Below are 14172 nucleotides of genomic sequence, written 5' to 3'. Positions count from 1 at the left end.
AAGCACAGGAAAATGCTGACTACAGTTCAGAAGACTACTGGGAAATGGATGAAATCTCTAATGAGTTGGTGTCCATCACAGTAGCCGAAATCAGTGCAGTAGTTAGATGTCTCCACAGTGGCAAGGTGAGGTGTATCTGTCTGGAAATTTTAAAGACACTGGACAGGGCTGGAACAATGCGGCTAATGCACATTTTCAATGTTGCATGAGAGACTGGGGCAGTACCTCTGGAGTGGCAAACTGGTATGGTAGTCTTCATTTTTGAAGAAAAGCCTCAGGATGATATTTCTGAGCTTTCACCAGAGTGCTAGACAAATGACTAGCCAAAACACAAGCCTCAGATTCAAGAGGAGCAATGCCTATTCTATGAAAGCTAGGGAACAATAAAGCAGCTCTACTGCTCTGAAAGGTTGTGTGAAGATGTTTGATAATTCAGTCTGCAGATGTTTAGTGGATCTGGAGAAGGATCCTGACCATATGCCTTGCCTATATGCTGTGGGAGGTCCTTTGACAGTAGTGAGGTACTGCAGCTGCTGGTGTGTGATATCCAGTCCCTATATGTATCCTGGCATGAAGTGACATTTTCAAAACAGGTGTTGGGTTCCATCAAAGGTGTATGTATCTTCTTGTACATGTTCTTGATTTTCCTGGACAGAATACCAAGCAATTAAGGTTAATAGCATGTCCAGCTTATTAAGACCTTGAAGCAGCATGTCAATTGTTTGCAGATAATGCTATTCTTTTGGTCTTATCATATCACAGTCTTCCTCCAGTGTGTGCTAGGCATAAAGTGGATACGATGAGGAAGCTTTTACAATACAAAATTCAAAGAACTGAAATTTAACAGGAAGAAGTATCGCTTTAGTGGTCTCAGGTATTACATTTCTTTAGGTGTAGCTTTAGCAGCTGGCTATGCTGCAGTCTGAGGTACAGTTGATAAAAAATTAGGTATTGCAAACAAGCGATCTTTAACTGAAGAGTATGTTAGGTTAAAATCAATCAGAAAAGTTAAACAGTAATCTTGGAATAACAACTCTTTCCACTTTTGTATGTGAAACTTCCTGGCATTAGGTCTCTTGTACTTCTGGACTTGCAAGATATGGGAAGAATACGAATGTCTATGAATGAAAAATTTTAACCACCTGGGATGTAAACTGTTGTCTCTCTCTCTCTCTATATATATATATATATACATATATATATATATATATATATATATATATATATATATATATATATATATATATATCCTCCTCTGTAGTGTGATCCCAAAGTTGGTTTATTTAGTTGGGGGAGTGGGGGGCACAGCCCCCCACCTAGGGCTTGGCATGAGTTTCGTTTACAGTTGGCCATGTATTTACTTACCCTAGTAAAAATCAACATTTAGGTTTCTGAACTTTCGTGATTTTCGTCTCGGGATTTTGAAAGTCAGTCATCTGGGAGTCGGGCTTTAGAAGTAAACCCTTATGTGTGTGTGTGTGTGTGTGTGTGTGTGTGTGTGTATGAGTGCAAATATGGGGGGGGGGGGGTTTACAAAGTGACTTGCCCTAGGAAAAAAAATAATCCTTCTTTCAGGTAAGTGGATTTCAATGCATTTGTTTTGTGGCATCAGGACTTAAGGTAATATCACTCTCTCATCCCAACCCTGTGTCTGCTACAGGAATTTGTATTTTATGTAATCCATAATTCCAGAGAGCCATTGTTTAGTTGCAGAAATTTTTTTTAGATGCCATTATGTTTTACTCATATGGAGTCTGGCATGAGGAATTGAAAGGATGCAGAAAAACTTCTAGCCTCAAGACTGCCACAAAGTGTCTGTAATCTATTGCTCTTGATCAGTCTGTCAGTAGTTTCTAAATCATCACTCACTGTTTCCAGAAAAATGCAAGACATTTAGCCCAAAACCCAAAAAAGCTGCCTTGCTGCAAATGGTTGCTGTTGAGCACAGTCTGTCAGTTCTGTATAAATAAGAAATCATTTATTTTCTTTAATAAGAAAGCCTTTCATCAGTTTATAACCACCCTCAGACAGTTCCTGATGTGAACAGACTTACGTACACTTCTTGTAAGCTATTACACTCATAGCCTGAAACAGTGAAAGTTTGTTGTCTATAACAGACTAACAATTCTCACTTTTGTCAGTACCAAACAATCATCTAGAGAGGGGAAGATGATACATGTTTTGCTCTCACAGATTAACAAACACTGGAGTTAAACATCTGGCAAATACTCACGGGGCTGAGGATAGTCCAAATGACAGAGTTAACAACCGAAAATAGCCCTTAGTTATGAAAACCATAGATATTTCGTGTGAGAAGGTCTCACTGGGATATGCACCTAGCACTCCACAAACACCATCTAGGATGGAAGGGTGGCCTAATGTTTAAGGTGTTTGCCTTACAAACACAAGGTGCAGGGTTTGAGTCTCACAAGGGATAAGCTAGGCTTAAAATGACTCACAAGGGCAGTTAGCTTAGTACTAACCTATGAATCTACTCCGATACAAGATGTATGTTATTTAGAGTTAACACCACGAATGATTCTGTATCTACAAAGGTATTTGGTTGTAAAACATTAAACATGATGTGATGTCCTTTACGGCAACTAGGAAGAGTCTAGAATAAAAGATTCATCCTGATATGTAAAAGCTGATCCATAATTTGTACAGTTTGTTGAACCTAACGAGGGGTGCCCCTGGAAAAAACTGCCTTCAAGCTTTTTTGAAAGAAATCCATGGGATAACCTTGGTGAGCTGTATGCATTGACTTTTGGTTATCTGCTGCTGTGCATGAAATATACAGCACCAAACTCATGAATTATTTCATACAACTATTAGTTATCAATTATGGAACTTCAGCAGTTTTAAAATCTCTAAATGTCTTTGGTTGTAAAACATATGACACCAGACTTGGAAATTACTTCTCATAATTAGTAGGTATCAATTACATAGCCACAGCGGTTTTTGAATCTCAAAATGCTTTTGGTCAGCTATGGCTTTTGGCCGTAAAAGGGATGGTGATAAACATACAACAACAACAACAACAAAAAAAAAAAGATGACAGAAAACAAGAGTTACCCTAAACCCATATTATAACCCAAATGTGACATATGGCAGACAGCTCTCCCTCAACCCCATTTAAATACCATGGAGCCACATGGCGTGCTATCATGCTATCCAGCATGGATTGCTGGAACTAACCAACAAACATTCCCATCATAACACTACTCACAACCTCCTAGTCACCTGTGGGCATCATTCACTTTTTAAATTTCTTCCTTAGCACTGCTCTAACAAGTTTCTCAAATCTTCAAGAATCAACCTCATACAGAAACAAAATACAGGTGCTGCTATGCATGTTTCCTAGAAAGAGAACAAAATGGTTTAAAAATGCATGCTACAAACAGAAAATAAAGTCAAAATTTGACACAAAGTTTTCTTCAGAAAGAATCCAAAAGGCAAAAATGCAAGTTGGGAGGATTCTCATCTTGCTGGTTTTAATATTTTGAAATGTTTTCAAGAAAACTTCATGCCAGATGTCAGTTTTGACCTCCTAAACAATAACCTAGTTCTCACAATAAATTTGGAGACAGAATGTTTTTAATTGTAGAAATATTTGGAATTCTTTGACTAGCAATATTAGAACAGAAACTAAACATGCTGCTTTATACAACCTATCCATTTCTTGGCCTGCTGATAACCAACAGCTGCTTATCTGCGGCCTCAGTACTTTCTGTTTGTTGTGTCTTAATGCTACTAAGCTTCCTGTCCCCTTTTGCTCTAGCCTGCCATCACTCTCCACATTTATATATATATATACTGTTTATCTAAAATATCTCCTCCAGTCACATAGGCTCCTAAACACCCTCACCTGTGTCTTCATTACTGTTACAAAACTTTCCATTATGTCGCTCTTTACCTGCATTACTCTCCTAAACCACCCAAAACGTACTCTCTCTGACTCCGTTGTCACCATTGCCCTTTCTGACTTATGAACTAAGTCATCCTCCTCCTGTTCTTCACAGTTGGTCTCATTTTGAGAAAAAACCCTCTCTCCACCACTTGATAACTACTTCCTAACTCTTTGCTTCTTTCATGCTGACAGTTTCCTTAACTTGACTTTTCCATACCGGTCAGTATCAGTATATATAGCACAATAACATTTTCATGCCCGGTCCTTTGCTCACTATCATTCTGCCTCCTCTCACTGTCAATATGCTGACTACTGCAACCTCTAACATATGTACATTACTTTGCCCCTTATCACACTTTACCAATTCAGTGCATTCCAAGGCATTTAATGTACATATGTGATATATTTTATATTCATACTAGCTTTAGTATTTATGTACTTCAAACTGGGAGCCTAACTGCTGTACTAAGTTTCTATTTCTTTTATCAGGCTTGTTTGCAACTTTTCTTTCTTTTTTTCAGGAAGAGATGTCTGGAATAAGGGGGACAAAGGAAACTTGGTAATGTTTGTGGTATAGGCACTCCTTTGTCAAACACAGCTTTTTATGGTAAACATGCTGGCTTGTTAATGATGGTAACCTTGCACCTTTATAAGGCATTTTACTGTGAAGCTACAGCACACTTATTTCGGTATCTTATAAAATGTTACTCAGTGCGTGCCAGACTACACTTTGAAATGTAATTCAAACCTGGAAGTAAGTCTAGGATGCATACTGGTTCTGAATAATAATGTATTCCTATAACATGCTTTTCTAAAAATTCCTGTATTAAACATACCACAATCTAATTTCTCTACGTATAAGTCTAGAAATTCAATCTTCATTTGTGAATAATTCATTGTGAACTTTAAACATGGTGTTATACTGTTCATGGTCATAGTGAAATTATTCAGTTCATCTATGCTGCCATTCCACAAAACAAACACGTCATCCACAAAACGTCTATAAAATTGTACATATTTCTGATACATAGGTTCTTCAAATAATAAATGCTCTTCCCAATAGGCTAGGAACATATTGGCGTAGCTATTGGCACATGGAGTGCCCATAGCTACGCCATCTAATTGTTGGTAGATGTTGTCATTGAAAATAAAAATATTATTTTCTAGGACTAGTTCAAGAAAATGTACTAGTAAATCAATCAATGTATTACTATATGTACTATGTTTCAAAAGATAATTATTAACATAGGTTAAGCCAAGTTCGTTTGGGATAACTGTGAATAATGATTGAATGTCAAATGTTACTAAAATTAGATTTTCTATAGTTTCCATTTGATTAGTGGTATGATATAAGTCTATTAAAAACTGCTTGGAATCATGTAATACAAATTTATTATTATTTAATATGCACCTTAGGTGTTTCTCTATAAAAACTGACAAATGCTCGGTAACCCATCCCTGCCCAGAGACTATTGGTCTCATGAGTGGCTTGGTTATGCTCTTGTGTATTTTGGGCAATCCATGTATAACTGGAATAGTGGGCATCTTAATATATAAATAATCAAATTCATTTTTATTTATTAATTTACTTCTATAAATATCTGTTAAAATATTATGTACATATACACACATTTCGTAAACCTTAGTAAAATCAATTCTTATATAAAAAATATCATTCAACATCGTAAACATTTCAGTTTGATAGTGTGTAGTGTCCAGTACCACTATACCTGAGCCTTTGTCTGCTGGCCTTATTATAATATTTAAATCATTTCTTAAATTATAAAGGCTCTTCCTTTCTTGATATGACAAGTTATTATGAGGTATATACTTTAAATTGTTTACACTGTTTTTATGAAAGTAATTATATATTTCATCTTCTGTGGTTCGTAAATATGCCTCAAGTAAAGGATGATTGACTGGAATATACTCACTTAAATTCTTAAATACAAACCTATTCATATTGGTAGTTGCTTCCTTGTTAGCATCATTTATAGCAGTATTATTGTACATATATTTGAGCATAACATTTCTACAAAACATTCTCACATCTATAATGGTCTCATCCAATGTACTATTACTATGAGGGATGAAACTCAAACCTTTAATTAATAAATTAATATCATTTCGTGATAATGGGATGCTAGACAAATTATATATTAATTCTTGTTGTGGTTTGTCCACATTTTCTTCAACGTCGTATTGTTTGGTAATTCCCCTGATAGCTTTCTTTTTTGTCTCCCTTGGCTGGCTGAGCGTACTCTGTTTAAATTCTTCTCCTGGCGTATTGCCAAAGGGAAGGATACATTTATAGCTGTCCCTTTATTGTTATCATTCACCTTAGGTCTAACAACCTGTTCCTGTTCATTTAAAAACTTACTTTTCTTATTAACAACATTAACAGTAGGATACAAATTCACACTTGGGTTCATGGTATTATGAGTTATATGTATAACATCCAAAGAGTCATTACATGTAGTTATTTCATCATTAGTAGCAACTGAACCAGTAAAAGAACTGGTGTCAACAGGTGTAATGTCAGGGCCATTGCTTTCAATATCAACAGTCAAGGCTTCTCCTACATTATTAGTTGAATTAGAGACAGTTGCAGGAGACAATGGCATCTTGTTAATTCTCAACAAAGTTAAATGCTGTTTAGGAGCCAAACTTTCTTGCCCACTACGTAGATTAAAAGTACGCTCTGGGATACGTCTTTCCCAGACAAAAACTTGTCCTGTTTTAAAGTCCTGTATGTCTCTTGAAACTTTACTTTGTTTCTGCTGAAACAATTTGCGTTCGTATGCAGAAACACAATCTAATATATTGTCAAAAAGATCATGTATAATTGGCTCAGTATATTCTTTAAACAGCTGTTGCTCTAGTTCATTAATTTTAGTGATTAAAACTTCTTCTTAAGGTTTAAAAAAGTTAATTAATAGTTGTAAATACTTACGACTGGTTTCGATGTTTATCTGTTGCCATAATGTCAGTAATTCCAGCTATTCATTCCCCTGGCTCGGCATGGAGAATACTCTTAATCCTCGTGGTATAATTGCATTGTCCAAACAAAACTGAAAATGCTGCCGTTGCAATTGCAGGCGCTTCAGTTTGTAGAAATGCTTTTCTATGTCATTGAGTATCAAGTTCGCTTTCTGTAAATCCATGTTACGTTCCATTATATCTGCTGGCTGTTGTTCATCTGCTAATGACCATAGCGTAGTGAGGGTACCATCCAAATGCTGTCTAAACCTTGCTTGAATTGCGGCTTTGCCCCGGTGTTCACTTCTGGGCTTGTAAGGTAACTCAATATCCGTTATATCGTCGCGATATGTTCAAAAACTGCACACTCAATCAGGGTCACGTAACCAGAACAATAAACGTGGAAACAGAGTTAGAAAATATATAGTTCCTGTTTACACGCTGGAAGCACGCTTGCTAATAGAAAATGACAAATATATAAAAAGTAAAAACGTTCAAGCAAGCGGTGACCAAATGAGATGTACTGTTCACTCCATAAAACAGACCTCCACTGGATACAGTCCGAATAGTGCATAAACTACTTTATTAATTAAAATATAAACCGATGAGCGCTTTCACTAACTTGTAGCTTCTTCAGATCGAAAACACTAGACATAAAATTCATGCGCCTTATATAACTGATAGCAGTTAATATGCTGACTACTGCTACCTCTAACATATGTACATTACTTTGCCCCTTATCACACTTTACCAATTCAGTGCATTCCAAGGCATTTAATGTACATATGTGATATATTTTATATTCATACTAGCTTTAGTATTTATGTACTTCAAACTGGGAGCCTAACTGCTGTACTAAGTTTCTATTTCTTTTATCAGGCTTGTTTGCAACTTTTCTTTCTTTTTTTCAGGAAGGGATGTCTGGGATAAGGGGGACAAAGGAAACTTGGTAATGTTTGTGGTATAGGCACTCCTTTGTCAAACACAGCTTTTTATGGTAAACATGCTGGCTTGTTAATGATGGTAACCTTGCACCTTTATAAGGCATTTTACTGTGAAGCTACAGCACACTTATTTCGGTATCTTATAAAATGTTACTCAGTGCGTGCCAGACTACACTTTGAAATGTAATTCAAACCTGGAAGTAAAAAATTCTGCCCCAGACAGTAGACAGATCTATGAAACATCTCATATAAATGCATCTGACCTACAAAAAACTTGTATGGTTTTACATTCCAATAAAATCTCACAAAGTGCCCTAGCTATGAGATATCTTATTCCAGACTAAAGTTTAATATCTCGGAACTGTTACTTATCACAGTACAGATTTCAGCCTTTGGTTGCATTTACTGTACTTGTGTCTGAAATGTAGGCAACCTTACTCTGAGGTCTGGCTTGGACTGCCTGACATGCAGTTGGAGTAAGGGAGAGTCAGGTACATAATGATACCATTACATCCTTGGACAAAAAGTCAGGATAGGAACTTGCTCGTGTCTTCCTCTGTCTCCAAACTAAGCCCAGAGCTGGTAACATTTATTAGCACCAACAAACATCCCGCAAAGGAAGAGAAAGACAGGCAAAGTGTACCCCATGATGGGTGAAAAGGGTCTTCCCTCCAGCTCATTTACCCAGTCAAACAAATGCACAAGTAAATAAAATAAAAAAATTAAAACTTGGCCACCATTTAAAAAACTTATCATTAGTCCAACAATCCATGAAATCTAGCCAGCAGAACAAACCTACCAGTCTTAACAGGAAGTGTCACTAACCTGTGTGAGAAAAGATGGAATGACAAGTTGGCTTAGTTAAATGGGGATAATCAGGCACCGGGTTAGAGTGACACTTAGCAAATACCATACCATGCAAAATAATAAAACGGAAGTTAAAAAAGGTGGATGACTTCTACCACATGGACAGAAGCAGGGTGCATCTGCCCTAGCTTTGATAGTGGAAGATATTCTATAACACAACTGAGGAAGGTTACAACTGGAAAGAGCAATACAGCAAACAGCACAAATGGACAAAGCTTCACAGAGCAACAGCTCTAGCATATGAAATGATGGAAGTCAGTATCAGTGCAAGTAATTTCCACCACAGCTAAGTGGAGGAACAAGTGACTTAATGCTGACACCTTACATTCACCTTCTGTAGTCAGTTATGTTCTTCCTGTAAACTGATGCTCATTTTCTAAAGACAATGTGAAATTCACTGCAGTTATACCAAGTCAAAGGCAGTTTTTCTTAGTCACACTTGACTGAGTTCAGAATAGACTCTTCATTCAAAATGGTCTCCATGTGATGTTGTCATTTTTGTTGTCCTTAGCATTAAGTAAGTTAAGCTTGCCTGTGTCCAGTCTGGCAGAATGACACAGTGACAAGGTTTCAGAGTACAATCATTCAATGAACAAATTAATAAATACATAAATTGCTGGTACTCCAGGACTGATTAACAGATTGACAGAAAGGCAGGGTAGACTTAGGAAAGATGAAGAGTGCATGTTCTCTTCTTCTTCCTTAGGAAGAAGTAGAGCACCTCCAGGAGCAGTATCCCTTGTGGAAAAAGAAGTAGTGTTGAGAAGGCACAGCTGGGCAATGTATTCACTAAGCACAGCTCTAAGTGACGGTAAAGCCCGCTGTAACAAAATTTTCCAGTGAACACTGTGGGTGGAGTTATAAGACTATAATGTACTTCTTATACTTCCAAGATTCATTGAAAGATAGCGTTCTCCACTCTGGGAAACCACCTCCTCCCAGGGTTTGACCCCAGTTTACAAAGTAAGCTGGACTTGTAAATAAAAAAAATACAATTGGCTTGCACCATGATAGACGGTTTGAGCACCATGATAACCCGAAAACAGGACATAAACAAAAGAAGCTGGTGTTATTCAGGACCAGGAAATTAAGCTAATATAACATGCTCATCATGTCATTAGTGCACTCTACAAGAAACTAAGAATTTGTTGTCAACATTCTACGCATCTAATGCCAGGCCCAAATGAGCTGTCAGGGACATCATCTTTCTGCTCAATCATGCTAGTACACCTTTAATCTCACTCAGTTTCCACAGCTAAGCCACTGAATGAATTGAGAATGTCTTGTCACAATCCATTCCATTGCTTGTTCTTTCTTGTTGCCATCAGTCAGCTGCAAAGATCTAACTTAGTCCACATTCAGGCTTCACAGCTCTGCCAACTGCAAAAGTTGTTGTTATCTCCTTGCACTGCTGCACCATCCAAAATTTCCTCTCATGAATTCTTCCCAATTTAATTTTTAATTCACTTATTTGTTAATCAGGTATGTGAACTGGTCATTCTTTGAAACATTTCAGCCACATTGTCAAATGGCCATACCGTTGAACCGCATATGGCCGAGAGGAAAGCATAATTTCTTCACAACATCGAACTGGTTTGCATGAAGATTGCCATAGGGAAAAAAATTCTCATTCACTTCAATGTAAGTATGATATTGGAGTTGGTATATTTAAGTAGCAGAGGATGTGGGGGGGGGGGGGGGGGGGTCAATTTTGAGAAGAAACAATGTTTGCATCTCAGTCATATGCATGTTGACGTGTTTACCTAGCTGACTGTTCGTTTGATCGACTAAGTTAACTTCTAGCTGAAGTTGTAAAATAATTGGTCTACTGAATTTCTGTTTGATGAAAAAGTTAAGTAGGTCTGTATGTACTGTGGGAATGTGTGTTGGCATGTTTGCAGGTTAGGATTTGGGTAAGGTAAGAGGATACCTTTGAAGTATGTTTGGTGAACAGTGTGTTTGCCTGTGTGAATGTTTGCTTTTTAGGGTTTTTTAGGGTCAGGGTGTATGTTTTGTGTGAGTGTGTGTGTGTGTGTGTGTGTGTGTGTGTGTGTGTGTGTGTGTGTGTGTGTGTGCTGTATGTCCAGGTGTCTACATTAGTGGTACTGTCAAGGGAAAGTTTTTTTTAAGGTAATGTGCAGGGTGAGGGTTGGGGAAAGTTGCGGTTAGTACACAAAATTAAGGTGGTGCGGGGGGGGGGTGCAAATCCTGCCTAGCAGCAGAGTTTTATGTACCTACAAACAATCTAACTTGGTGTGAGGAAGCCCAAAGTAAACTATATTACAACAGTCAAAGAAGAAAGAGATCAAAGTGTGAATAACTACAGAGCATTAGTCTCAGTGTTCTATCTCTAAACTATGGAACAATAGCTCTCACAATATGGAACAAACTGACAAAATGGGGAACACTTACAAATAACTTTCACTAACAAGCTCAGAACACAGATATTAGCAGTTTTTTCATACTTAAAATAAGTTTGTTTTGATGAATTAGTATGATTCAATATTTTTCAATAATATTTATCAAGGATATTTGTTTAAGTTCTTAACAATGAAGGATTGTCAACACAGACTTTTTAAGACTCAAAATGAGGGGCATCCTTCATAATGAAGTACAGTTGAAAGATATGCTACAGAAAGATACTCTTGGGGGTATTAGATGTTTGTTCCTGGAGATGTCTGAAAGATGAAAACAAGATGACTTCACTGTAGTCAACAACTCTGCACCTTGCAGAGTTTTTCCCTAGGACTCTACTGAAATGAGGCTATCAGCCCAATTGGTTTATCCCAGTTAACAAATGCAAATTAATATATAAATAGCACAGACACCATAGACTTAGTCTTGGATGAGGTCAGCTTCAACTAACTATCAGACAGACATGGACAAACGACCTGCAAATCATTCACAGGGGAATGCACACACTCAGTATTAATTATTGAGGGGAAACTATCATCAGCACAGCATTTTTTTTTTTGGGGGGGGGGATTATTTTTTCCACTTAAATCAACTTTCATCAACATCTATATACAAGCCATATTTACATTCTCACCAAACATTTTCATAATACAGACACATTTCTAACTTCAGTATTATCTTTCACACACAAATATTCACTCTTATTAAACAACACTTAGATTAATTACATCTGTTAATCAGAATGTTTCCACTGATGTCAAGTATTGTGCCAGGCAGACTGAACTGTAGACTATATTATTTTATTTCTCACAGTACAGGTTCATAACTTTATATCCTGTGTTCTGGCCCTAGGACCTTCTAGGTACACAGACTCTGCAAATGAATGGCTACATATGTCTGCCTCAACCCACTTGTCCAGTTCACTCTTAAATTTCACTGTTTTTTTAATTCCTTTTGTTAGAGGACCAGGATTCCAAAGAATGGGAATCAGATGAGATATGTAAGAGTTCCCAAGCTTAGTTCTGTTTAATCCAACTTTGTAACTCATGTTCTTATGTTCAAGTACAACTCCTATACTAATTATTCAAGAACATCCCTACCACCTTTTTTGTTTTTTCTGGTCACTCAGAAAGATTATACTAAGTGTACATGTCATCTATACTTTCAGGTAACCTTTATAACCCCCCTCAAAATTTAAAGCTAAAATAAAATCAGTAGGAAGACTAAAATTAGGAAGAAGATGGTGTTAGTTATGCCTGTGTTGTCAATAGTGTACACTTAGTGTAGCTGCTATTAAACCCCAGGGTCTATGTGAAGTAATATTCTCAATTCTTCAGAGTTCATAACTCACTGTGCCAAAATCAATCCTCCTTTGTAATATCTGTAATATACAGAGAATAAGTTAGACTTTAAATTGCCTCTTTGACCGTATTTGCATGTTGACAGATTGTGAATTTTTTCCCCATAATTTTTCTTTGTACTCTTTCAAGCCTATTAAGATCACTTAAAGAGCAACTACAAAAAGAGCTATTAAATCCAATTAAGGGTCTAATGTAAACTGTATACAGATTTACTATGTTACGTAGAATCCTGCAGCTAAGAGATACAATGCCCTAAAGGTCTTACTTACAGAGCCAGGCAGATACAGATGAGAAGTGCTGACGAGATGTTTACAGGTCCAGAAAAAATGCAAAATGCACTGACTTTCTCTTTGACATTGTTCTTAAATTAATAATACACACTACTGCTGGGTTAGCTAGCTGACATCACTATTTGATACCTGCATCTAGTTCTCAGGCTAAACAGATACCAACAGAATTTAACATGTCTCTAAGAAAAATACTTATCTCTTAGAAGCTTGCCTGAAACTGGAAGTCGTAAAACAATTACCTTGGAAACCTGTAATTACCTCTGTTTCCAGAAAATAAGAAAGTCTATAACTCTAGACATTGTGTCTGCTTTGAGCTGAAGCTGAGATAACACAGTCATAAACAAGTTCCATTTATTTTCTTAGAGTTTGCAAGTTAACTCTGTTTATTCCAGCCTTTACCATCAACACATAATTTCCATAGGCATGTAGTCCATATACATTTCTGCTCTTTTCCAGCAGGGTGCACTGTGGTTACAATCTTGAAGCTCAGTACACAACATATAGTTTTCTTACATTTCTAAGGCAAGCATACAAATCATATTACTATTCACAAATGACATAGAATTATTTACAAAATTCCATCTAGCTCAGCTGGCAGCCTTCACAATTCTCCAACCTCTCCCCCCAAGAATTCAAGCTAGTTTTTCAAGTGACCCCTTGAGAAACTTTGCTTGAGAGGGTTGAGTCTATCTGGGAATACCTTACCTCATTCCCTGTCTTGAGAGCCCATCTGCATTGGCATTGCTAACCTCACTACAGTGCTGCACTGTCATATCATATGCTTGCAACCCTAGGCTCCACCTTAGCAACTTAGCATTATGCTGACTGGCTTGATCTAACCATGGTAGGGGACCATGATCTGTAACTACAGAGAATTTTCTTCCATACAGATAAGGCTGAAGTGTCTGCAGTGCCCACACTATGGCTAGACATTTCTTTTCTACAGCTGCATAGCATTCCTCTATGGGTCGGAGCCTATAACTGAGATAAACTACTGGGTGCTCTTCTCCCTCTGAAGAAATCTGGCTAAGTACAACCCCCACCCCATGGTTCGAAACATCCACCTGCACAACAAATTATTTGCTGTAATCTGGACTGGCTAACACAGGGGATCCTCCCAAAGCTCCTTTAAGCTTCTGGAATGCCTGCTCACATGCTAGAGTCCACACTACCTTATCTGGCCCGTTTTTCTTTGTCATATATGTGAGGGGTGCAACTATGGTACTATAATTGAGGACGAACTTTCTGTTGTACCCTGCTGTTCCTAAAAATGCCCTCACCTGCTTTTTGATAACAGGTATAGGCCATGCCTAAATGGCTTCCACTTTGGCTGGTTCTGGCCTGATCTTACCACTCCTCACTCTATATCCCAGGTAGGAAATCTCTGCCATATCAACCTGACATTT

General features: G+C 37.4%; 1 protein-coding gene across 1 annotated transcript in view; it reads right to left on the bottom strand.

Annotated features, from left to right (window-relative positions):
• Positions 1 to 14172, bottom strand: part of SLC9A9 (solute carrier family 9 member A9) — a 3618317-nt gene that overhangs the window by 2677131 nt on the left and 927014 nt on the right. Inside the window, exon 8 of the mRNA XM_044071972.1 lies at positions 6291 to 6821. Within this exon, the coding sequence (XP_043927907.1) occupies positions 6291 to 6821 (531 nt within the window). The remainder of the gene's footprint in view (positions 1 to 6290; positions 6822 to 14172) is intronic.

Source organism: Protopterus annectens, chromosome 5.part0, assembly GCF_019279795.1.
Source record: "Protopterus annectens isolate FY-2018-M chromosome 5.part0, PAN1.0, whole genome shotgun sequence".
NCBI classification, from domain to species: Eukaryota; Metazoa; Chordata; order Ceratodontiformes; family Protopteridae; genus Protopterus; species Protopterus annectens.
Note: the sequence above shows the minus strand (reverse complement) of the source record. Positions and strands in the feature narration are given on the sequence as shown.